The 27369-nt window shown below is 34.1% G+C and overlaps 1 protein-coding gene across 1 annotated transcript in view; it reads left to right on the top strand.

Moving 5' to 3' along the window:
• GPM6A (glycoprotein M6A) overlaps positions 1-23379 on the top strand; it is a 117219-nt gene extending 93840 nt beyond the window's left edge. Inside the window, exons 4-7 of the mRNA XM_039700260.1 lie at positions 11384-11537; positions 13652-13728; positions 15046-15111; positions 21115-23379. Coding sequence (XP_039556194.1) covers positions 11384-11537; positions 13652-13728; positions 15046-15111; positions 21115-21267 — 450 coding nt within the window. The 3' untranslated portion in view covers positions 21268-23379. The remainder of the gene's footprint in view (positions 1-11383; positions 11538-13651; positions 13729-15045; positions 15112-21114) is intronic.
• Positions 23380-27369: the final 3990 nt, after the last annotated feature.

The raw sequence follows: 27369 nt of genomic DNA, 5'->3' as shown, positions 1-27369 counted from the left end.
AAATATTAAAAATTTAAAACTGTGAAAGATTAAGCAGTCGGTTTCTTTTAGCAGTGCCTTAATACTAACAGAAATGTACACACAAGATATTTATCATTTTGAAAACTTAAAATTATAAAAATGGATCCACGTCAAAAACACCTTTGTAAAAACTCCAGGTGTGACTATGATTTCACATCAAATTTGCTGATGTCTTTCTAAATAGAAGTTTAACATTTAACATTTCAGTTCAAGTCTGAAAATGAAGTCCTTCAGTTTTGCGGTTGCCACCAGTTGTTTTTCATTAATATTTTGCAGGACCAAATTTGTTATGTCTGTGACTAAACCTATGATGAAAATGTGGGGAAAAAATCAATAAAAAATTTAAAGAAAGAAAAATTTATTTTAACTTTGTATGGTTTAACTGTATTTCTATATAGGGAAATATGAACAGTAACACCTTTTTCTCTTTCTTAAGAAATATTTTTGAAAAGCAGACTTTTGAGAACACCGATAGCCACCATCTGAAGGAACTTTTCATGTGCTCTTCCTGACCTCCCTCCTTAGCTGCAAATAGCTCCCTTTCTAACTCTGAATGGCCAAAAGGAATTTTTATTTTTTTTGCCTGAAGTAATGGCAAAAGAAATAGCTCAGGCTAACCTTTCCAGTGAATATATAGTTGACTTATCAGCTGATATGAGCATTCAGAGGCTTAGCATCCAAGTCATGTCAGTGCTGCCATGGGGTAGAGCCTCTCACATCTGAGAGAGGCCTTGTGAAAGTGACAGTGAAGTCTCCCACTGGCAACGTTTGCAGACTTAATTTACTGTGGAAAGAAAAACAAAAGCAGTAAAACAATGCCAGTCACATTCGAGTAGGGATGGCTTTCATTCTAGGCTTTATGTTTCCATGCCTGAACATGTTTTAGAGTATTACATAAACATTCATATATAACTGTGCTGAAGCATGATTAGTAGAGAATGGGAGACAGGCCTGAAGCCAACTGTAATACTGTTTTCATGTTTGCAATTTATTACCCTTCCTATTTATATTTAGTTCCCTTGGCCATGGAAAGCCTCATTTACACCTTGTTTTAGAATATCTGCCCACAGAGCCAATAGAAATGCAATGACACTTCCCCCCCCCCCATGTTATGCTATAAATAGAAGTTTGATTTTTGTTTTATTTCATCAGAAAAAAATATATGAAGACTTCATTGTGGTAGTTGTATTTCTATTTCTTTGTACCTTGCTTTTCAAAATAACCATGTTAAAGCTCTAGAGAAATAAGTTTTATATTCTAAATTGCACTTACATATACCTTTTTTATCTTTAGTTTTAGTTCTTTAGAATATTTAATTTAATTACTGATAAGGATTTTTCTGCCTTGGAAAATAATTCTGGATACCTGATTACCTATGGGTTATTTCATACATGTTTCTTGAGTGCCTAAACTAAAACATGAACTTCCCAAAATATTATCACATTTTATTTTATATAAAAAACATGTAAGCTGCACAAATGTTTTGAAAAACCATCTGTGAACTCGTCATTTCATCTTTTCCTTACCAGACCAGTTATTCAGAGGCAGTGAAACTGCATCACATTGACATTTGATTCTTTGTGTAACAGGAGGAAGAGAGTTCAGTGCAGGCTCAGCTGGCTTTCCCATCCAGAACAGATGTATGATTTCTGAATGTTAGAAATGAAGCTCTAATTTCTGAAAATTAGATACCATGTCTGGATATTCTGGGGTAAAACTGCTGATCTGACAGACAACAGAGGCCTTGCTTCTTATTAAATTCTGCTCCATCTGAGGAATGTAGTATGCTTCATACCATATTTGTGAGAAATAAAGGACCTTCTCTACAAGACAGCAGATATCCTTATGGGTTCAGAATCCTTCAAACCAACCTTAACTGGGGAAAGTATCTAAAAATCTCTTTTCCTTATACATATTTAGTTGTGTATGCTGTATATAGTTTCACAACGTGATATGGGAAGGTGAGATTCATAGTGCTCTGACCTTTCAGATTGCTCAACTGAAAACCAGAAACATGATTTTTTTCCACAAATTACCTAGAAGCTAATGGAGTAGTTAACTTCAGAGGGATTATATTATAGCACAGATATACCCCACCTAATTAAGGTTATCAAGAAAAAGGCCTATGCTCCTTCAGTGGTTAAAGGAAAGGGCAGCTTAGGCAAACTTTATCAGGTGAATTGAATTTTTTTTGACTGTCCTATTTCCTGCAAAGAGAATAACCCTCAAGTCTTTTAAGTTATGTCTTTTATATTAAGCTCTTCAATCAACTATACACATTTAGTTGGATGTATCCTGCCTGGCCCTTTTAGCTGGAAATTAGGTGAATAACATTTGCTATCTAAACACTGCTGCAGTTAGTAGATGAAAGAAAATATATTAGCAATTTTATAGGTTATTAGAACTCATCTTATCCCTGGATATTAAACCAGTGTTGGAATTTCTTTAGAGAACTGTGTTCCTTGCAGTTTTCTGCTCTTGATATTGAAATAGGAAGAACAAGCCCTAGCAGCAGTTCAAAGCTCAATTGAAATGTTGAGTCATTATGTCACTCTCTCCCAACTGCATTGCTTGTATACATATGTGGTCTTGAAAAGAAAGAAGAAAGCAAGCTTTTTTTTCACTATTTGTTATATTTTTAGAAATATTTTGCAATGAGCTCAGAAATTTTGTTATGTATACCTATGTGCTGAGCCTATTTTTTTTGTCTTATTTCTGTAATCTGTCAAAACCTTTTTGTTTTTCTTATTATATAGTTCCAGATTTTCTCACTTAGAAATATTGCACATATAAAATCATACTTTCATTTGATATTCCTTTTCTCCCATAAATTCCCATGTGTTGTATATGCAGCCCTTTTTTTGGCTGTGGTATTCATTAGTTCCTTTAACAGACGTTGTAATGTGCCTTGCCAGTACCTTCTCGTCATCTCTTGGTCTTGCTGCTCGCTGACAGCAACGTTGTTGTTGGTGGTGATAAACTGGATGTTTTTGCTTCACATTGTGGTTTGTATCTTGCACATTGATGACAGATTTTTTTTTTTCTTGGCATGTGAGCTCAGTAAGTATTTTTTTTAATTAAACTGCTGTCATACATTTCCAAACTATGCCTGACTTTGGGAGTGGTTGCACTTTCTCCATGGGCTTTAACTTTCTTTTATGGATCGTCATAAAATGCTCAAAATGATAGCTTTATTTCCCCTATGTTCAGATAATCCATCTCAGTTTTAACTTGAATGTTTCATCAGATGATGACAGTTTTCCCTGAGCCTTGTTCTCACCTGGATAATTTATTAACTGCATCTGGACATCTTTTTTATAGTTATTTAATCCTTTGAATATCAGTGCAATTATCACAAATTCATTATTTTTATGGTGACAGAAAATTCACAGAAACCATATACCTTTGTTCTTCTTATGAACTGCGTCTTCCTGTTGATGTCTTATGAATTCATAATTAGTTTTGTAAATATTTTTGGTCATTGCTTGCATAGGAAGGAAGAAAACTTTTAAATTTATTTAAGGTCACAATAAAAGCTTCAAAGTTATTGACTTTGAATGCTTGGCAAGACAGGAATCAAGCAAGGAAGGTCGCTACCCCTTCATTTTCGCACAGGCTTCTCAAAGCCCATTAAGAATATATCAGGAAAGAAAACACTTTTTTTTTTTTTTTGACAGCCAAGTATTAACCTTGAGTGACATATTTGTTTAGACTTACAACTATTATTTCTGCTTTCTAGTTTAAGCTTCAATGCCTTGTATCCACCTACCCATGGAAACTTCCTGAAAAAAATGTTGCATTCCAAATTTTGGAAATGTGAAAAACATAAAAAATCTGTATTGTTCAGTCCTTTCCCAGCTAAGTGGTACGTCTTCATCTGTGTATAGAAAACTTGCTATCACTGAAAACCATTAGAGTATGGTTTCTAAAAAATTTGTCAGCTGTTTGGTAGCATAACCTAGTAAATTTACTACTAGAACCAGCCTACATTGTCAGGGAAAATGTAATGATGGAACTGATTGTTTGTTGTACTTAATGTCTTCAAACTGAATAGACATGTGGCATGAACATAGGAAGGAGAGCACATGAAAAAGGTTATTTAATGAAGATATCCATATTTTAAAAGCTACTAATCCATATTTTAAAAGCCATTTTTAAAACCAAATTATTTATCTTCAATCCCATTTAAATGCATAGCAAGTATCTAAACTATATTCCCAGACAGTACTTCCTAGCATTAGAAAAATACCACCAGAAAGGAAAACAAGAGGATAAGGATAACTTTGTGAATGTGAAAATATAAGCATATGCGTTTTGAGAAAAAAATAATTCCTGTTTGAAAGATTGTAAAAAAAATTACATAGGAAATTCTGTTTTTACCAAGCAGCAGTAAAGATCCAATGCTACAGGGCTTCAGAAGCCTGTCAGACTACAAAAATTATAGTCTTTCCTGAAGGATATAAAACAACTAATGACAACTTTAGGCAACACAATGCTACAAACCCATCAATATTCTGAAGAAAATTCAGAAATAAAAAATAAGTTACAATATTTGGTTTCTAAGGAAGTACCAAAGAGAAAAATTATATAATCTTAGGATAAAACTTTGTCTTGCATCAATGCAAAGCCATCTTCTTCAAACTGATATTTCATCAGTTTGTTAACTAAGCAATATTTCAAAAAATGAATCCATTTGTTAGAGAAGAATTCTGACATGACTGTGGAAATCTCCTCCTACACTGCTACCAACAAATCAACAGCATAAATCAGAAAGTAAGCCAGCTTTTTACATGCATTTAAATGGTTTCCAAAGCAATAGAAATAGTGCATGGAATATTTTAACCTTGAAATACACATTTAGAAAAATATATGTCCATATGGAAAGCAGAAAGCAACAGTGAGCATTGATCCTAATTTTGACAAAAGCATTTTTTCTTCCATGTAAACTCACTGTAGAAGAAAAATGTTTAAAAAAGCCAAAAAAAATTGTTCTAAAATATAATTTCAATTTTCTGGGCTTTTATATTTTTATGTTAATATATTTTAATAATCAAAAGAAATTCTCATTAGGTCATTAAGTAGTATTCAGTTTATGAATGAATTTCAATTAGGCAAACCTGAGAAGTCTGTCCTTCTAAGGAGAGAAATTTGGACCAATATTGGGGTTTTTTCCCCCTCTCATAACAGTTGAGTTGAATGCAAGCCAAGGAATATCAACCACATGACAGTAATAGCACACCACAAAATCTATCCATGTTTCAACAAGACTTTTGGAGCTGTGCCTGGGAGTATAATATGTTAGAGAGAGAGAGGATGAGCATGTTTTGTAGAGGCAATTATAAATGTCCTACAAGTGATTGTTAGCAATGGAAGTGATGTTATAGAAAAGACTGCATGTGTGTATTTTCCGTGGCTTACAGTGCATTTAGTGATAATATCAGAACAACAGCCTCTTCCAGAAGTATGGTATACAAAATGAACAAGTTCAAATATTTTTGCTTCATTTTTTATTTCTCTCCATGAATGAGGCATGAATTTGAAGATGCTAGTTTGTACAGAAATGAAAATATTAGAGACCATTTCCTTGGAATCTACTCAACAGTCCTTCTTTAACATGTTTATGTCTAAAGACATCTGGATTTCTTTTGTTTTTCATTTTGTAATTTATTTACATTTAAATAAATAATAGAATTTTTGGTTCTAGACAACATTTTAAAATAAGCAGCTGAGGCTGTTTGAGCTTCTGCATTGTTAAAATATTTTCAAGAACTCAGCAAGTTTTCTACTTGCTCTCTTTCATATTTGCATATGGGGAATTATACATGTAAAGTGCTCTCACAACAAATCCATTGGGAAGAGTGGAGGTGTTTATGGAGAGAGTCTCCTTTAAAAATAAAAAAAAAATTGCAAAAATCTGCTGGATTAAATCTGAAATTCTGAAAAGAAGAAATAAACTCCTGTGGGGTAATAATACAGGTGATGCACAGGAACAAATATCTACTCATTAAACTACTCTGTCATAAAAGTTTATTAATAAAGAGCTCTTATTGAATCTGGACTGTTGATGCAAGGTGTAGTTTGAACTCGTCATTATAGTAAATTGAATGCAAGTAAACAACAGGCCTGAAGTGGGAATGAACACATGTAGTACTTTAAATCTGGCCTCTTGTAACCTGAAGGGAGAACTGTGCACTCTATCAGAATTCTCCCAGTACAACTGCATCAAGAAAAATTTCAGCATTTGAGAAAATATGTGTCAGCTGCAATGAATAATTAAAAAAGAGTATGCAAATGCATTTATGCAGAATGTGTGCCGAGTAAAGAGACCGTAGCAATAACTCAGAGGAATTCTTTTCTGGTTAAAATGAACAAGATGAAGCAAAAGGCCTGAAAGGCAAAGGTCAGTTATGAATTTGAAGCTGAGAAAAGTGCTAAAACTAAATAAGTTTTTATTAGTATTGAAATTGAATATGGACAAATGAAAGTGAATGATATGTTTGAGAGACAGGACAATTCAGGAAGAAATCTTCATGCTTCTGTGTGGCCAAAAAATCCAACACAGCACCTTGTTCTGGCATTTCCGGTTTGAAAAATGCACCCAAACCAGGACTGCAGTGCACTTCCCAGTATTCCCATAAGAGACAGCCAAGGCTAACCCTGGGTTATTCTGGGTGCTGTCCAGTACTGCCAGGGTTTCATAACGAAGCATGGCTTTGAGGCTTTGAGCAGGATGGATGTGCATGATCTCTGTAGGTATGGTTTTGATCTCTGGCAAAAACTGTTTAGCAGAATTTCTGAAGCTGTGAAGAGGTTTGGAAATAACCTCTTAGTTCATGTAGCTGAAAGTAAACATTTTTTGTGTGTGTGTCACAGGATAATAAATCTAAATGTGATGGAAACACAGCAAGGTGCACATCTTTTTGCAGCTCTCTGTTGAGAGCTCACATAACAGAGTTCATATAAAATAAATATATTATGAGATTGAAAGAAAGTGCAAAAGTAAGTACTGAGTGGTTTGGAGTAAAGATAAAATTACATGGCAACATGAGTTTTCTGGAGTTAAGTTTTATTTGGGCACTTAATTTGTTGCTATGTTTCTGTATTATTTTTCATGTTGTAAGCAGCAGTGTCCTCATAAAATGAAATGAATTAGGTTTAATTTGTTTCCTTTTCATTCCATTTCTGTTTGTAGAAACTGTACCTTCTAGATAAGATTTCACTGTCTCTGTCCCAAGGGTCATTGAAGCCATCATACAATGTTTCTTCAGGGGTACTAAATTATTTATAAAAAAACTAAAACAAGAAGAGTGTTTGAAATTTAATGAATGTGCTTTTCATGGAAGAAGTACCCATAAATTAGGAAAGACGGAGGGGAAAAACCCTCCAAACCAACCAGTAACAGAAATCTTGATCTTATTAAAATAGATAGGATTTGAGTAATGTTTTCAGTGGAAAAAGGATTTCAACCAGCTGTGACCACCAGGGAAGTTGTGCTCCGCAAAAACAATTTTGAAATACCTGCTTCCTGACGTTGGTCTGTTTTGATTTACAACATCATTCCATCATTCCACAACGTTGATGATTTGCCTGCTTTGATAATTTATAACTCAGAAAAGCCATTAAAGGCACTGAAAATCTTACAAAATCTGGAAAGAGAATTTTGCCAGCCACAGTGATGATATAAAAAACCCAAAACACTAAAAAGGTTAAAGACTACTTTGTTCAAATAATTATTCATTTCAACTATTCTTTGCAAATGTGAGCTGAATTTAAATTAGTGATCTTTCATCTTCATGATTTGGTAGATGAATTTCACTACCACTTCTAGTTTGTTTTGAGTTTATGTGTTTGGCTTCTTAGAGTGAAAATCGAACTGATCAGAGAAAGCAATTCTCACTATAAACACAATAGATAAGCTGCTAAAGGACAAACCGTGATACCTCTTTAAGATGCTATACTGCTATTTCAGAAATCTTCAGCTTGTCACATAGCAGAATGCTACTTCAAAGGAGAAAGATCCCTTTGAATCTCAGGAGATTGGGTTCTGAATTTAATTCCTGGAGTGAACAGGCTCCTTAAATATTCCTTGTAAGAGCAAAGATGGAAGGTTGTAATAAGAGAGAAAGTTATCTAAAAAAAGACTTTATTATTCCCTATACTTTTTTAAATTCATAATTCCCTTCAATTATAAAAAAGAAGCTATCACCTGCTATTGCTAGAAAATAATAATTAGTTGTACCAGGTTAAACTTTTTTTACTGCCCTTACAGCAGGAAGTATATTACTGCCCAGATCACATTTCTGTGGTTTGCTTCACTGATATCAGTGATAGCATCTTCCAGGCATAACCCATAATTACCACATGGTTTAACTTGAGGTTTTGTATTTTAGTTATTCTTACATAAACAAAGGAAACTTCTGTATTTTTTCTGTCTTCTTGGTGTTCTTGGTGTTATGACATGAAATTAGGCATGTCATTGGCCATTGGCTCTTCAGCTGAAAGCAACTGACAGAAGAAAACTAAAGTTTTCTTTTCTAAAATATGTTTTTAAAATTAAATAATCATTTAAGCAATTTTTCTGAGATACTCAACCAATCAGATTAACGTTTTTAATGAGAATCTGTTCCATAACAAGCAGACAATTCTCTCTGAAAAGGCAGCTCTTGTGACTCACAGCAGCTATCATATGACTGTTTTCTACTACCATTTTATGCCCAAGGCTGATTTTTAGAAGCTAATAAGCTCTGTTTTCCCCCTCTTTGCTATACTAGTGCTTTGTATTATCTCAGTCGAAATTTTTGAGTGGGCTTTATCATCTACAGATCAGAAAAATCGATATATATTAAAAAGAATTTGTAATGCTTATGGTAAGGCCTATCTTTTTTTCTCCATTTGGTGCTAATCACAAAATAGGAAGATTCTCAAACTGATATGAAGCCTGGTAATAAAAACAGTTATTACATTTCAGTGATGTAACTAATATAAAAAATTTAGTACTTCATTAAATTATATGGATGTGCTACACTGAGACATGTGCTAAATTCATGAAGTATTGTTTATTCCACAAATTCTAGAAAGATCACAAGTAAAACTTGAGACTTACTTGGTTTTGGCAAGCTAAAAATATACTCTAGAAGCCTGGTTTACTTTTAAAACACTTCTAGAATAAATGACAATTTAAAGTCTATACAAAGACTGTCTTCTTTCTTATTTAGTATTCCTGCCTTAGAAAAAAAAATGAGTGCAACTTTTTAGCTTGATAATAAATTAAGAATGGACATAGAAATTTAGTTGGGAATTCATGTCCCTGAATCTACATTTCTATGTAATTTTCCAAGTAATTATTTGTAAGTGTGTGCCTGGGGTGCAGACAGATATTTCTTCATTAATGTTAACACTGCAATATGGAAAGGAAAAAAAAAAGAAAACAGTAAAAGAACAATAACAACAATAACAGCAGAAAAAGAAGCAGTACTTGCTTATTTTAACTATTTGCTCTGCAATAAATGGGATAGAATTTCCAACATACAAAGCAACTGACTCATGGAAATGTCTACAGCTATATTCAAGGGTGCATATTTATTTTGGACTTTGCTATCACTGTCTCTATTTACCAGCTGGGTTTCTAGTAAGTGGGTTATTGGGAAAGTTTGGTAAGGAAAACAGCTGTTACCTGCATTAATGCATTTTTAGAAACCATTACGTGTAACTTAGGCACATCAGTTTTTCTTTTAAACTAGTTGGATGTTGAAGAAAATGTTAAAACAGTTTGCAACCCTCAAACTGGTAAGTGTGGAGGTAAAGAATGAGTATTGAAGCATGGAGGACTAACTCAAGAAAAGGATAGAAAGCTGATATCAAGAGTATTAAACAGCTTTTCAAACTACTACTACAAGTCTCATTTACCTAGAGACAATGAGAAAAATTAATCTGAAATAAATTTTAAACTAGATTAATTAAACTGCATTAAATCCCTATGTTAATACACTTTCTCAGAATTAAAATTACTTTTATTTAATAATATTTGGAAGTGAGTTAAAGTAAATCAAATTAAGGTCTCTTTAATATCGCTTGAGAACATCCATCCTTATAACTTCAAAGCAATAAAGATACCTTATTTAAAATTCAGCCTTTTGTTGTTTTGGATTGCTTTTCCTGATCAGATCAATGAGGATAAGCCACCCTGCTACAATTTGTAGTACCATTTACAATCGTTTAGATTCTGACTTAATTGATTTCCATAACTAAAATCTGTACATATATTAGGCTTTTTTCTCTATTACCTGAATCGAGAGATTCTGCATTAAAAAAACCAAACCAAAACAAAACAAACTGAAAAAGAAAATATCATCCCTTTTCCCCTTATTTACTCTTTAAGGTTTAATTTTTAGCAGATTTTTGATCAACTTATTTAGCTTTCAAAAATATTTCTTATTTCTTACTCTCAGAGCCAATATTTTTCTGAGATAAGCAGCTAAAAAAATGTTAGTGTGATGCTAGTGTGATGAATTTTTTTGTTTCCTGTAATGTGTTTAGATTCATCAGCATTCCTGAAGCCACCAAACACTGGCAATTTGGATTCTATATTTAGAAACTAATTTCCCCATTTTACCATGTAGCCTCTTCATGTCCTTTCCACAGCATAAAATGAAAAGATGGTTTGTTATTAATAAATGTGTTTCCCAGTGGTGTCAGGCTAGCAAAGAAGCAGCAAGGTAGCATGTTTACATATTTATTGGACATTTGCTTACTTGTTTTCTGAATGATGAATTTGCTTGTACAACCCAAATATGTATGAATGCAATAACAGAATGACAAAAATATAGTCTCACTGGTTCAATGCCAAGTGGATTTGTCAGTGAGATTTTGTGGCAGTCATAGATAAAAGCTCATTTTTATTAAGAGCCCAATTTTGAAAACAAGAGAAGCAAAGCCTACAGTATTTAATTTTTTATTTCATCATTGATAGTGAAAGATACAACCATAGGGTCTCTTGTCCTAACTCTGGAGTAGTGGTGATGAGAGAGAGGGACAGATGTGTTTCACAGAGCCTACAGCTGTCTGGACTTGAGGTGCGCTGCTTTGCATCCATCATGGGCACAAGAGTGAGAGAAACATGGAGGCTAGCTTGCACTTCTGGAAGCATAATTCTTGCTCTTCAGAAATATCTTATTAGTGCTCTGGCATAATTTTGACCTGATCATTAACGGATTATCCTTCCAAACCATAAATTAAATAAGGATAGAAGCAGACAAAGCCAAACATAGATACATTTGTTACTTCTCTATCGTTCCTTTTTTCCAATGGTGAATCAGTTCAGTTCTGACTTACCACTGGTTTTGTTTTTCTTCTTTTACTGCAGTTCATTATGCTGACATACATCTTTATGTTGGCCTGGCTTGGAGTTACAGCTTTCACTTCTCTGCCTGTTTACATGTACTTCAATCTGTGGACCATTTGCCGAAATGCCACCGTAGTGGATGGAGCTAATCTCTGCTTGGATCTTCGCCAGTATGGTATGTAAATCAAAAGCACTAAATAAAAAGTAACATTTCACAAAAGAAAGCATTCCATTGCTTTACTTCCATGTATCTAAAATGAACTGTCCAGTGTTTCTGAAGCACTTGTTAAGTGTCTCTCCCTGCCTGTTTACCCACCAGTCTAGGCAGTGTATAAAAGATAATGCAAACTGCATTGCCTGTCCTGACAAAAATTGAGTCAACCTTGTCCATCTTCCCAGAGTAATGAAAATCTGGCATGGGGTTTTGCCTTAGTCTTCTCAGAAATTGCTAGAACTTGTCTAAAATCCTTAATTAGTCATCAATCTGGAAAATGACTTTTAATCTTGGGGTAGGACACTGACTTGGAGATGTGATATCCTAGGGTATCAGCTGTCTCTGCAGAGGTGAATTGGGACACAGCATTCATTGCTTTCAAAACCTTGATGGGGACCAGCAATACTGATAGTAACACTAAGAAAGTGGTGGAAAGAGAGATAGAGAGGGAATGGGGCTAAAGACGGAATGCTGGAGGTTAGAATAATGTGGGGATAGGCACCTATGTGTGTTTTGAGAGGATGTGAAATTTGGGTAGAAAGGAATTTGTCATCTTAAACTGTCTGAGAATTCCTATGTTGGTGATGGTTATTCAATTCCTTCCTTCTACAAGACTGGTTTGATTCTACATGTTATGGTCTTAGTGATTTCTCAACCCACAGAGCTTTGGGCAATCATAATCTCAACTGACAGATTCTTATATTTCTTTTGTTTCTTTGGACTAAAATAAAATCACAGTTTATTTTTCAATTGTTATGTAAAGATATTAAAAATGGTGCATTTCTTGGCAAGGAAATGGTTTCAATAATTGTAAACATTTCAATTAACCTGAAATAAAATATTTGACATTTTCTTTTCATGAGAGGGAAGAAAAGTTGGGTTTCTTATTGTTTGGTTTTTTCCCTACACAGCATGACAGGTGAGTGTAAAAAGCAGTTATCTGTATAGGTCCCATCAAGTGTATTATTTTTCTTTCTATGATCTTTTATTCTCTAAATATTAATGAATTTTTTTACTAATTCTATTTAGAATGTTCATAGAACACTAACATATACAGTGTGTATTCTGTGAATGTACCTGTTCCCTGTAGATTCAGTGCAAAAAACACTGGTTGGTGTTAGTAAAAAACCATTTTTCATGGTAACTGTGTTAATTGTAGTTTTTTCTTCAAGCTAGTCTTTGATTTAGTATCTGCACACTAGCTAAAGGAAGCAGGATGGAAGATTCTACTTATTATTGCTGAAAAGAGAAACAATAAAGTATAAGTTTGTGTAATGCTTTTTTTATAACTTGTGGAAGAGCTTTATACCAGATCAATATGTTTTAAACCAATATACAGTACAGTTTTCCACATGAAGATAGAGAAGGTTTGTGAACATTTTAAGTGTATAAACTGACTTCAAATAATTTCTGTTTTTTTAATTGTTGTGCTGATCAAAATAGGGAATAAAGATATTTTCAAAAATGGCAGAAAAATTGTTACCTACATGTTTCTTACTAGGGCTTTTAATAAATAGATAATGTGTTTTGTGCTGGCTGAAATAGAATAGAATCCTAGAATGGTTTTAGTTGAAAGACACCTTAAAGACAAGTTCCAACCCCTTGTCATGGGGCAGGGAGACATTCTTCTAGATCAGATTGCTCAGGACCCCATCCAACCTGTTCTTCAACACTTTCAGGGGTGGAATGTCCACCTTTTCTCAGGGAAGCATGTTCCAGTGCCTCAACACCCTCACAACAAGGAATTTCTGCCTTATATCTAACCCAAACTTATCCTCTTTCAGTTCAAGCCATTACCCCTGGTTCTGCTGCAGCATGCCCTTGTATAAAGTCCTTCTCCAGCTCTCTTGAGGGACACTTTTAGTTACTGGAAGGCTGCTATAAGGTCTCCCCAAAACCTTCTCTTCTCCAGGCTGTGCAATTCCAACTGCCTCAGCTTGTCTTCACAGGAGAGTTGCTCCAGACTCCTGGTTGTCAACAAACCCCAGATATCATTGTTAAATAGCTTTTCTCATATAAAGGAAGTTGATCTGTACCAGGAATTCCAAATAATGTGAGTATTTATTCTTCTCCAGGTATTGTAACTATTGGAGAGGAAAAGAAGGTTTGCACCTCATCAGAAAGTTTCATCAAGATGTGTGACTCTAATGAGGTAAATAAATATCATAACATTTTTGGCAAATCGGTAATATCAGCTAATTCCTACTATGTTGTAGTAGGAAGTAGCTGATATATGTTTTCTTACTGTTGACAGTCTAATTCTAGCCATGGTGATGAATTAAATCACAGTGAAAAATACAGTCAAGCAAGTAGTTTTCCTAGTCTTTTACCAAATTTAGTCAGTATAATTTCTCCAACCATTTGTTTCCTAAATATGCTTGTGGTTTGTTTGTTTTGGTTTTTTTTAATAATTCCAGTATCTTGTTCTTTGTTACTGGGATGTTTTTATAAGCTAATGCCTCTGCTGCACAATGAATAGGTCCATATAATGAATCACTGATTGAAGGCCTTATGACTACTGTTGTGACAGGAGAGTAAAGATTTCAAATAGATTTGGCCAAACCTTTCTGAGCATTAGGATAGTAGCTCTTAGTACATTTTTCTTTGTAGTTTTTCCCTTGGGCAAATGCCACCTGTTTCAGTGCAGCTGAGGGTTCTGGTTTTGTTTTCAAATGATAAAGGATGAAGACTGGACAAACAAAATTACATCTGCCTAAAACAAAGAGAGGCTAAAATGTTGATCCCTCTGAAGCCAGAAGGATCAACATTTGCTAAGTGCTTTACTGGGTCTTAATGTTGTTGAATCAATCTTAGAGGGAAGGTACACAATCCTCCCTTATACCAAAACCATCTAAGAAAATGCAGGTCTTGATGTGCAGTTGACTCTCTGTGGCTGCTGCAGAAACCAGGTCACTGACATTAAAAGCAAATGTAAGCATTTGGTTTGGGGTGAGGTGAGGATGGTGGTTAATTTGAATTATGTAAGTAACCTGGTTTATACTATATCATTATGAACAAATTTGAGAGGAAAGTGGATCAATATATGAGGATGGAAAGCTACAGTTAGTGAAGGGAAAATGGGGTTTCTTAGGCTGTCTCTGCCACTGGAGAAGCCACCACAAGCATAATCCTTGCAAGCTAGTATTGTAGTATAATAGCCTAAAAAACCCCAAACAAAATGCTCAAAATGTGGAGTGTTTATTTTAATTTTCTTAATATTTTATTATGTAAATGCTGTATATTTAAATAGAGTTATTCTTTTTCCCTGACATGACCATTGTAACAAAACAAGCACAAGCACAATGACATGTATTGATATCAATCTCTTGGAAAAAATATTCCTATTCATTACTTATGTGGAAGGGTGGCACCAGGAAGGTAATTATTTGTTCTATGTTAGTCTGAATTTTTGTTCATCTTCTGTTTGCTGTACAACCATGAAAGTCCTTTTTTTTGCCTCCCTTTGCAGCTAAACATGACATTCCACTTGTTCATTGTGGCACTTGCTGGAGCTGGAGCAGCAGTCATTGCTATGGTAAGATACCCAACACTCTACACCTCATCTGAATTGCTGATTCCTTCTGGATCTGATTTAGAATCAGCTGTTCAATTTCCATACTGTCACTCAAAGTTATTATTAAAATATAGTTCTGTAATTCAATCTTCCTTTTTTTTCTTTTTTTTTTTTAATATATCCATGGATTCCCTTTTAAGTATAATACCATGATTACCTTTTTGAATTGAAAAAAACACCATTAAGTGCATGCTAAGAATTTTTTACTGTTCTCTTGCTGTATTCAGACTCACTTTACTGTTCAAGTGTCTGAATTCACATGTCTATGTTGTAACCATAGTATTATACTTTTATGATCTCTGCCTTTCTGGGTATTCATAGGCTTGCCACACTGCTATTTTAGGAGCAGAATCATTTTGTCAGTTCTGTGAATATATATGAATGTGTTGATTTTTCTGTCAGGACTAATTTTTCTGCTCCTTTATAATGAAGATTACTTTAAATTTTGACATTTTGTCAATGAGAAGGTTCCACTGAGAAAAAAGTATGTGAGCTAGCGCCCCGCTTTCCTGTCTTTTGTCTGCTGTATTTGCTTAAGCATAAAGATATTTTTAGACTCACAATTCTCTGCTGGTGTAGGTTTGCATTATGCATGCTGAAATGGGAAATGAAAAGTGACTGTTACTTGGCTCTGATGCATTCACAAGTGTTAGTGGTGGTGATTCCTATATACTGCTTATACTAGTAACTTTTATGGATCAGAGGGTCATGATTTTTTTTTATCCTTATAGTTGCATTTATAAAAAATTACATTCAGAAAACATTCTATGAAGTTAGTACTCCTCTTACATCAATGATTTTTTTTATCAGCCATTTTTTTCATTGTTATGTAACCTCCTGCAAATAGCAAAGATAACTAAATGAAAAATATATATTTTCAATATAGTTTTTTCTTTCAAGGCCACAAATAATAAATGTAATAGTAGAATACAATCCATAATAATAATTTAATTGTTTTTTCGAACAGAAATTTTTCTGCTTATAGTTCCAAAAATGGTGACCATATAGCAATTATGATAATATATCATTAGTGTTATGAAACTATATCTAAGAGATCATTAGTTTTCCACTGTATGATTATTTTGAAGTATATTAAGTAGATATCATAAAATGCTATTTGTTCAGATGAAAATTCTGCGTTTCAAACAAGAGTTTTAAATCCAAATAGCCACCAAAAGATATTTAATGAAAAACAACACATCTTCAGTGAAAGTAAATTAAGTAAGTACATTGTGCCACATAGTTTAAATACATAATACTTCCAATGAAGTTTTTAAAAAGACCCTTCAAAGCTCAATATATAAAAGATATAAAATGCATTACACTAGGCACAAATACCCTTTGAATTCACTTTGATGGTGCACATTTATTCACATATTTTTGAAGGATTACCCATTTCCAAGCATGCTCTCTGTTGAATTCTATAATGCACAGAGCAGACATATTAACACTGTTCCAACAAAAATATAAATTAACGTTCTAAGTGCTAGTAAATTGCATATGGTCCCAGTGCTGGTAGATGTATGTTTCATTAAATGTTTGCAACAGTTTTTTAAAGTTTCTAACTATGCCCTCTGTTTTTAACCTACCACTCTAATCTGTTAGGTACCCAAAGACTAGCACATTCCACTCTTTGATAGTGTAATTTCTAAAAGCAGCATACCAGACCACATCTGTAGGCTAAGACATGTGCTTCACACTTGACATAGTACCCCAAACACAAGGGAAATGAAGAAAAATTCAGAATTTTGTGGTTGGACACGCAGACATTAAAAAGTTCTCCTTTCAGGAAAGCTTACTTTCCCAAGGTAAAAGTAATTTAAGGGAGGAAAAGTTAATTTGGGGTCTTAATTATCTCATCCAGGAAGAAGATATCTTTTTTCTCCAGATCTTACATTCAAATTGGTAGACAGAGGTAGTGCATCAGCAGTGAGAAACAGTGTGCAGAAATCATTTCAGTCATTGGAGGACCAGTGCCCTTCACTACATCACTTGTGCTGCTTCAAGAATAATCACAATTATGAAATTATGACATTTGTCTTTGTGCATATCCAGAACATGTTTCTGAAATTCAACAGGAAAATTAGATTAAAATACCAGTCTTTTATAAAAGGAAAAGCTTATTAATATAATGAACTCTTAAAACATTTCTTGCAAACAATTACTTTAAGCCAGAATAGTCCATCTGATTAAAGTTGTAAGTATGTTGTATTTATGGGCAGCCAGTAACAGTAGTACAACATCAGTGCTAAATTACAGAATTGGTAAAATCTGCTTTCCAAAATGGCATTTTAAGTTATGACATGAATATCCTCCACTATATCCCCACTTTCGAATTTGTAAACATTTGCAAGTGCCAAACTATTTAATTGCTGAAGATTTCTTAAACTTTCTAATGTCAATATGATTCTACAAAATTCATAAAAGAATCAGCTTATTCACAAATGCTAAGTCCATCTGCCCCCAGGATACTTTTCATAAAACTGTATATTAAAAAGTAGTCATTTATTTCAAAACCACTAAAAAAAACTTGTTAAAACTTGCAAAACCATTTGTGATCACAAATCACAATTTCCCCATATCTCTTGGTTTCAGATTTGCTTATGAATGTTAGAATTTTTTCCCAAATCACTAGATACCTCTTTAGTCTGCAAAGGAGAATGTTGGGTTTGGGTTTCGAATGGAGAATTGTCCTACATATTAGGACTAATATATCTAAAACCTCATATATTTTACAGTATATGTTAGGGAAAGTTTCATTTTGCAACAAAGAACACTGTCAAAGAGTTTATTTTGAAAATTTATCATTCTTATGTCAATGCAAGATGGGGGAAAAAGAACCAAAAGCAAAACCTGATAGAATTATTTATGTTGTAAATGCTTTTTGAGAGTCTTTATCATGGAAAAAAAGTAGCCAGGCTTTTGAATCATATTTAATTTGTACCATATATTATTCTGAGCAGTACTGTTCTTTCTTAGGTCTGAATGGATAACAAATGCATGTGGAATAGATCATTACAATAATACATATTAATTTTACTGTTGTCAGTGTTGTGTTAGATAGAAACAGAAGACATTAAGTTTTTAAATGTAAGTTCTAGCATTCAAGAGTTGATTGTAAAGCCAGTATACATTTTACCTGAGATGTTTCCCCAAAAATACTGTAGAAAAACTTAATTTTTTTTAAATGAGATGCAAAATTTCCTTTCTCAAAAGTTATCATGTGAGCTGGTAAATCTTTTGCCTTAACTTCCACAGAAATTAATTATGAGATGCAAAATTTCCTTTCTCAAAAGTTACCATGTGAGCTGGTAACCCTTTTGCCTTAACTTCCACAGAAATTATGTCCTGTAAGGTGGAGATGCAATCAGGTCTCCTGAAATAGGAACAAGGGAAGTGTAAAGTGGTCTGTTCTTGTCCCCAGTATGATCATGGTCTTCTGCTGGATGTGAGACACATGTAAAAGGAGGAATTGAAGTTATTTAAACTTGGGTCCTGGGGAACTAGGGACATGTCCTGCATGGAAAAACAAAACAAAACAAAAAAAAACCAAATAGTAAACTCCACAATTTCTAAACACTGAAGCATACTTTCACCTTATTAAGAAATCTAAGCAGGAATAGGTATGGAAAGACCCTGCACTGCCTTGCATATGTCTGTAATTAAAACCTCCTGAGGCAGACTGTGGAAGCTGCCTGGCTTCAATTTAAATGAGCCTTGACGAAGGCCCCACTGGCTTCAGGCTATTCAGGTCATGGAATTGTGAAATGCAATTAGACAGCCACTTAGAAATGACCTCCTTAGTGTGGCAATGTTATCTAGGAACTTGGTGTTAAAATAAAAAACAAAGGTGGTGGTACTGTTCAATGTAGATGTCATTAGAAACATGGATATATATTTGGGATTATATTAGTTAAAGTAGGTGTTTCCTGGCAAGTCTTCCTACTTACATTGAATATGAACTCCAAGAGTTTTCAACAGTTATTACAGTAGATTGATTCACTAACTTCATAAGGAAGGGATGGGCATAGAATGGGTGTAGTGAAGGTCAGACTGTTACCAATACACTTTCAAAGTAGTCTATTTTTTAATGAAGAAAAATGCTGAGTGAAATTGCAAGACATTAAGTTTAAATTTTTCTTTTACTGGGTCATTATCAAATATTTTGTGAGGGTAAGAAAAAGTGCCTACATCATTCCATTTTCATCACATATTCTTCAGTTGCAAGGATTTGTGGCAAATATGTTTTAAAAGGTCATGAAGATGTGAGTACACTGCTCAGATAGTCCCCACTTTCAGGATTCTCACGTCTGCAATCTGTTTGAGGTTCAGACTGTGTTTTTAACTAAAATTTCAGACTCAATGAACCAGTATTCTTATTTTCATTGGGTGCAAATTGCAATTGAGATGAAAAAATTGTTAGGATTACCAGCCTCTTTATGGGGTTCAAGGAATAGGGTCTCTCATTTGATCTAGAAATGCCTGATCCAGAAACTGCCCATGGTGAAAGTTTTTGGAAGAGCTGAGTTAGGATAGAAGGTGTTTCTTTTTCCTGTGTACTAAATTATGACTAGCGACTGTTCCAGAGAGACACACAACATGCTGCAATCTCCAATATCTATATTTACGGATTGCTTTGCCAGTGTTTTTCTCTAGATATCATGAAAATCCTAAAGATATGTAGAAGTACTACTCTCTAGATTTTTTTCCTAGAGGACAGATTTTCTGAACAACTTCTTTCTATTTTATGACCCCTCAAGTCAGATAGTTTTCCTCAAACGGGTTAATTGAAAACTTGACATAAAACATAAGGATAAAAAAAGTAGCAAAAATATCTGGGGTTTTTTAAGGGCTTCAGAATGCTTACCTTGTTCTTATTTATCCAGATAAAGAAATGTACTTCTGCCTGTACTAACCAACAACAATTACAAACAAACATTTGTGAAAAAATGTCCAAATATTCCAAAAACAAAAAAACCCTAAACATATTAGAATGGATCTGTTAATTTAGTATGAATCTAAGATACTAATGTCTACAACAGTACAACATGAACAAGAGAATTTGCATAATCTCAAGGGTTTTTTAATTATTTATTGTATTATTATTCCATTTTCTATTAACTGAATCCCAGTATAATTTCTTGATTTCTTAGAGAAGGATGAGATATTTTAAATCTCACAAAATTGTCCATTGCTTCTGAGGAAGTGGATTAACATAAAGAGAAGCTCTCATCAGAAAGTGTCTGAAAGCCTGCTAGGGAAGGAATAGATGTCCAGAGAGTCCCAGCATAAACTGGTTGAATATCCTTGTGGAACATTTTTATTTTCTGACTGAATATAGAAGAAACAGAACATCCAATTTTTTTTCAACTATATTTTGTCACATTTTGCCTAACTGAACTTATTGACAGTTATTGACAAATTTCCTCCAGATTGGCAAGTTAAATATAAAGCTAGAATTGTAGTTGAAAGAAGTCATGGCTAAATGGAAAGAAAATGCTAACTTTAACAAAAATTAAGAAGCAAAACTTTCCTTAATTGAATTAGATATGCAGTCATAAGATGTGTCTATGGCATATTTCAGTCTTACGAGCTACTTTAACAAAAACTTCTTCAGTGGTGAAAATTGTGCAATAAATACATAACAGAAGGTATTTTTACATGCACCCTTGCAAACTAGCTGAAAAATAATGCAGGGAATTTTTGGAATTGGATTTTTCAGGTTTTAGGGGTTTTTTTTCCTTATATCTGTTGCTATCAACTACTAGTTATAGTGACAGTAACAGCTGTGAGATGAGTAATCTGAAGGTTAATGAAGCCTGAATTTGCCATCATGTTTCTACACTACTTCTTCACACAAGAATGCCTAGCTCCTGCTGATGAGAACCTACAGCCTCCCATTTTACACGTTCTCTATTCTGACTACCTCTATTGTTTCTTAACGCTGTGTTACCTCTCTTACAGGTTCATTATCTCATGGTCTTGTCTGCCAACTGGGCCTATGTGAAAGATGCTTGCAGAATGCAAAAATATGAGGATATTAAATCAAAGGAGGAACAAGAGCTGCATGATATTCATTCTACTCGCTCTAAAGAGCGGCTCAATGCTTATACATAAAAGAAACCTTGTCTTACTTCCTAACATGTGAATGCTTTGTTGTTTAACTGAAGGCCATCCTACCATTTTAAAAACAATTGAAAGTGCTTCTCACAAAAGATAGTTTGGGTGACTTACATATCACCTACATACAATTCTTGGTTGTCTAGCACTTGGTTTCTTAATTAGTTCTTACTTTGTGTGACCATTCTATACCACAAAGCTCCCAAATAGCCTTTCCTGAATCCCTTTAGGCTAATTAGTTCTGATAGGTCAAGGATACTAAACTATTGTCAAATACAACTATGTGTTTGATTTTTTTAATCACTTTGTATGTGTTATGCATAACACCTTTTGCATTGTTTCTTATATGTTTTTGGAAAAAAGTAGCTTTTTATACTTTTTAGTTTTGAGTTCAGTAACTACTTTAACTACAGGTATACTTCAAAGGGACCATTGTACATGATGTACAATATATAAAGAAAACATTCTGATGACTTTCCTTTATATATGGAAAATCTGCCAGAGGGACCCTGATCAACTTGAATGAAGGTCCTAAGAACGTTTTAAACAATCAAAGGTGCAATTTCTAAATTTGTAATAGTGGGTAAAAAATAAAAAAAAAAGCGAAAAATGAAAAAAAATAAAAAAAAGAAAAAAGTGCTTCTTATCTTTGTTAACATTGTATTATTGATGTTTTTAAAGAATATTCTCTTGTTTCAAGTTCCATGGGTGATAATTCCTGTTTGTATTGTGAGCATGCAGTCCGTGGTGCTAACAATGCATGGCCACTTGCCTTTTGAAGGAATTCAATACCACGGCTACCTGTTAACGAGTTATGGTATATAGACAACTGTTAATTAAGTGATATAGTTATTCATAGTTTTCTACAGAATAATCTCTCTTTAATTCAATGATGGTTATGCTAAATTGGAGCTGTCCATGTGATGATGTAAGAAATTACTGCTTAGCTACATTTATGAAAGTAATATATCAAAAATGCAGTGACAATAGAAGTCAGATGTCTTTTTACCTGCTTTAAAAATTTAAATGGATTGCACCTGTCTGAACTGTAAAAGATATATTAAAGGAGACTTCCATAAATGTTATAGCTTGGCTTCTAGCTTTCCTACACATAATGGTTTACCTGTATTACGTTGAAGTAAGGTGAAAGACCACTACAGAGCTTATTATTTCAAAGTGTAGTAATATATTTGAACCTTTATTTTGATATGAAAATGTTATCAGAATGATAGGTCATCTTAATTTGAAAGAATTACCTGTATCAAAAACAGAACAAAAAACCCTATTTAAGAAAAGTTGGTATTATTGGACCAAATTTGGTGGATTTTCTTTTTTATTTTGCCTATTTCTAATGCTACAAGAATGCTGTAAAGTGTCTTTTAAAGTGATGTAGCCTGACAAGACATTTTTGTCAGTGTTAAAAATCTTAGGTAGTTTTTGTGCACTTATTGGACCATTGTGAATTCTCTCTCAGTGTAAGTGCATTTCTAATAAAACTTCTTGAGTAAAACTCTTCTTTGTACTATTACTAGTCATGCATCATCAGTAATTTTTAACAATTCTTGTAGTAAGTAGAAGGTAATACTATAGTTACTTGTGGCATGATAATGCATTAAGTAGTATTAGTTGGTTGAGTTATTTTTCTTTTCTTTTGCTTGTTTTGGGTTTTTTTCTTTTTTTTTCTTTTTTTTTTTTAGTTGTGTTTTTGATTTGGGGTTTTGGTTTTGGTTTTGATTTTTTTTACACTTAAGCTGTCCTACGGGGTCAACAGTTTTCTGATAATGTGCAGTACCGGTATTACAGTTCTGCAAAAAGTATTAGGAACCTCTTTTTGGATTCTATATTGTAGTGTTTCAGTTTTGTGTCTTAAAATGTTTGTGCTGATTTTTAAAACTATGTCTTTTAAACTCATGTAATGATGTTAATGCTTTTGGCTCTTCTCTGGTATTAGAGTTTGTATTTTCACAAAGAATGCTTTGTAGCAGGCATTACAATTAATCTGTTTTGTACATAAATGTGCCAACAGCTTGATGGTGGCGTTTTTGAAATGTAGAACAAAGTGCTTGCAAAATGTAATAAACACACTTGTGTACTTTGTGTTCTTGTTAATTCTTTGTGTAGTTTTTCTTTGCCTATACTGGACAGGTCACTGTAACCAGAAATGGAAGAAACTTGTTTCTCCTACAGACCTTGCTATTGCACAGATTGCTTTAAATATGTCTGCTAATCAGCATTTAGTGTCAGAAATTATATATCTTAGGACTAAGAGAGTAAAATATTTTCTAAGAGCAGAATTTCATAATTCAGGAAGTGCCAGGTAGCAGGAGCCATACTTGCTAGATTTTTAACATATTAATCAAAAGAAAAATTGGGAAAGATTCCTATTACTACAGTATCATTTGGAACAGCTCAGTAGCAACTGATCTGAAAGCAATTTGAATATTGCAGAGGATACTGATTTTTAGATTGTATACAGTAGCTAATACTTTGAAATATCAATAACAATACTACATTACTTATGTGCATGTAAAGTAATTTAAATGCTTAAGAGAGATCTTTAGCTGTGCCAACTAACCTGAAGGAAAGTTACCACTAAGGAAAATTATTTAAAATACAGTTCCACAATGTGTTTTCTTCTCAGTTAACTAGCTGTTATGGAGCTTTTTGTGTGCTCTTGATGAGAGCTTGTGTCATAATGGCAGAAGCAGCACAAGCTAAGGGAGTAGAGGAGCTTCCCACAGCACAGCATATCAGTCATAACTGATTCACTTCAAAGTCTGAGCATATTTGGTTTATTCCAGAGATTTCTCTGTTTGTTGACAGCCTAAGCTGATTTTTTCCTGAGGTAGGCTGCATGGATCTTGACCTCTATAAACTCTTCTGTGCTCAATCTAAACTTGTGCTTATTGTGCTTTTAAGAAACAAGAAAAACATTATAGGTTAATCTGTTTGGTGCAGGTTTTTGCTGGAGAAAGGGCTGCAGTTAAATGAAAATTTTCAGTTTAAGAGGATTCCAGCCCTAGATACTCAATTTTGCATGTTCATCACAGCTTATTATTTGTTAATAGTATAAATACTACTAATGTGTTACAAAACAGATTCAAAAAATTGTTTGATGTACACATCCTTCCCAGTGCCTCTCTCCCCCTCAGATCACCCCCTTTTCCTTTGCACAACATTATTTTATGCCTCAGCAGGACTGTTTCCCTCAGCAGCAGCGTTTCTGCATTGGGCACAAACAGATAAAACATTGAATCAACATGACTCAATCAGCACGGGAGATGTGGGGCTCAGTGTTCACACCTTGGAAGAGAGAATGGCAATTTTTAACCCAGTGCATCATACAGTTAAGTGATGTAGTTAAAAACAGGAGACACTGAAATTATATGCTTATTTAATATTTCTAAATAGTTAACTAATTTTTTTCCCCACAGGACCTAAAGTAAGATGATTTCAACTATAACTGGAAATATATATAAAAATAAATTTAAAATTATATATGCCACTTGTAATCCTACATTAATGCAATTACTTAAATTGTAATATGTATGCATTGATTTTAAGTACTTATTGAACATTACCATGATTGCAACTCACCTTCAGTTAATGTAGCATATTTTAGGGCAGAATATATCTGTACTGTATGTCCTATAATAGTCAAGAGCAATAGTTTATAGAGTCTTTTCCATCATCAAGATCCAGTGCATTTTTAAAATTTTCACTTCTGGGTTACCAGAAGTATTTATGTAGCTGATTTTCTGAAGAGCACATCTTAGTTTATAAACCAAAAAGGATCAAACTATAGTAAATTTCATCTCAGCAAGAAAGGAGGTGCTTATACAGGCTTTCTCTTTAAATATACCAACATTTTATTTCCATTGTGTTGCACAAAAACCCCATATATATTGTTAAGCAGCAAGCCAATTTATGTCTCACAGTTCAGCACTGCCTCCCTTTTGGGTAGATATCAATTTGAAAGAACAAATCCAAAGCACACAGAGTCTTTAACAGCTCTTTCTGTCCCACATGAATTCTTCTAACTTGTATTTTCTACAAGGGAGGAACTGCAGCAGTTTCTGAATTTTGTGATTTTCAGCTATAGTTTCTTGTTCTTTCAGGTGTCTGCAGAGGATCCCAACACATCACAGAGTTACGTCTGTGTTTAACAGTTATTGGCAGTGATGGAGGCAGGTAAGTGTTTCTGCTGGCACACCAACAGGGATGGTGACTAGTAGAAAACTGGAACATCTTTGCCCTGCAGAAGTCTAAGCATCATCCAGATTTTCAGGTACTCTGCAGGGAGAAATTTATCCCCAAAAAAAGGTTCTATCCACAAGCTGCTGTGGACTCTTTCCTTCCCTGTGTAAAGTGGAGTTTGGTCAGATAAATGTTAGCCCCAGGGAAGATAATTTCTGTCGGTCTTTCATTTGACACTGCTGAGCTTCCCATATTTGAAAGGGATGATTTGGGTACATCTACTTTAGGAATTATTTAAAAGCAAAACAAAACAAAAACCCCAAGAGACTTGCATGAATATCCCATGGTTCTGCATGTTGAGTTACTCAAGACAGAAATACCATGTAGGCCAGAAAAGGGATTATTAGAGCCAGGTTTTTCAAAGGGTCTAAATACTTTTTCTTCTCAATTGTCCAGAAAAATTATACTTAGCATGCATCACTCTCCTGTGGTTAATGGAGAATATTTTGGTCTCTGAGACTGTAAGTCCTGTATTTTATTAAATAGCTTTGCTCACATGTATTTCTTTGTAAGGATAAATATTAATTTTAGAACAAATTTCATGGGGAAACAAATTTATCCTCAACAAATGAATGTCCCTGTTAAAGCAGGCAAATAAATTCCTGGAATTTTACAATTCAACTAGTTTAGTTGCATATATAATCACATCCTTACCACTTTTTATTCCTTTTGAAATAATAAACTAAATCACAAGGTTAAACACAGAGGAAAAATGTTGGGTTCATCAGTTTCCTGGTTTGCACTGACTAAGCAGATGGAAGCCTTTCCCAAGAAGGCAGTGGTGGATGCCTCATATTGATGCCATCTTCCAAGTATGAAACATGTCAAGCACAGATACCTCATTAAGGTGTTTAATTCACATTTCTGCTTTCCTTTCATTATTTGCTTCTCCATGACATGCTGGTCCTTGTGCCATGACTTGAATTGGAACTGAAGCAACATAAAACTTGCTGCTACTGGGGAGGGGATGTGGCATTGGTACATCCCAATGTGTGTACCACATGCAGTGATGTACCACATGCTTGGAAACAGGGATGAGAACAGTGAAAAAGGAAGGTAGAAAAAAAGAAATATAAAATTTTCCTTTCCTCGTAAGCCCCAGCTGCAAGGTAATAGCTGGGCTTGAGACCTGTACCTCAGTTAAAGCATTGTATGCAGGTATGCATTAAAGGAGTAGGGCTTTAGGAGGAGTGAGAGTTTCTAACTAGGTACAAAGGGCAACTGCTACTTGGAACATGGTAATTTAGGACAGTCTAAAGCCATGCTTCTCCTGAAAGGAGCAGATGGCTGGGAGAAACTTGTAAACCTTTAATTGTCACAGCAGGACCTAGTCACTGGTCATCTGCCCATGTGTTCTCAGGATCTCTTCCCAGCATGAGTAACCTGGTGGCAGAGCTGATGTGTCACATATGCAACTGCATGGAGCTATGGGGGAGAGCTTTTATCACTTAAAGCAGTTCAGAGATGATGCAGAAGAGGACCTTTGCTGCAGTCATAGTCCTGGCCCCATTGCAGCAAAGTTGTTTTCACTAACACAAGGAAGGAAAGTAAGGATTTGAGGATGATCAGTCTGGAAAATCTGATTTTTGCATGTGAGAGATGTCAAGTGTTTTTGCAATGTAATAATTAATGTTAAGTGCTTGCATTTTTCATTTATTTTAAATATACACACATACACACAATACATAGTCCAATAAATTGATCTTTTTAATTAACCTCTGTGCTACAATAATAATATTGACATCCTTAAGAAAAGATAGTAAATTCAGTGATTATATTAAATTTTTCACACAAGAAATGACATTAATTTTACTCTACCACAGTTATCAGCTACTTTGTAAA

Source organism: Passer montanus, unplaced genomic scaffold (genome assembly GCF_014805655.1).
Source record: "Passer montanus isolate IOZ18808 unplaced genomic scaffold, ASM1480565v1 scaffold14, whole genome shotgun sequence".
In the NCBI taxonomy this organism is placed as follows: domain Eukaryota; kingdom Metazoa; phylum Chordata; class Aves; order Passeriformes; family Passeridae; genus Passer; species Passer montanus.
This window is presented reverse-complemented; position numbering and strand designations above follow the sequence as displayed.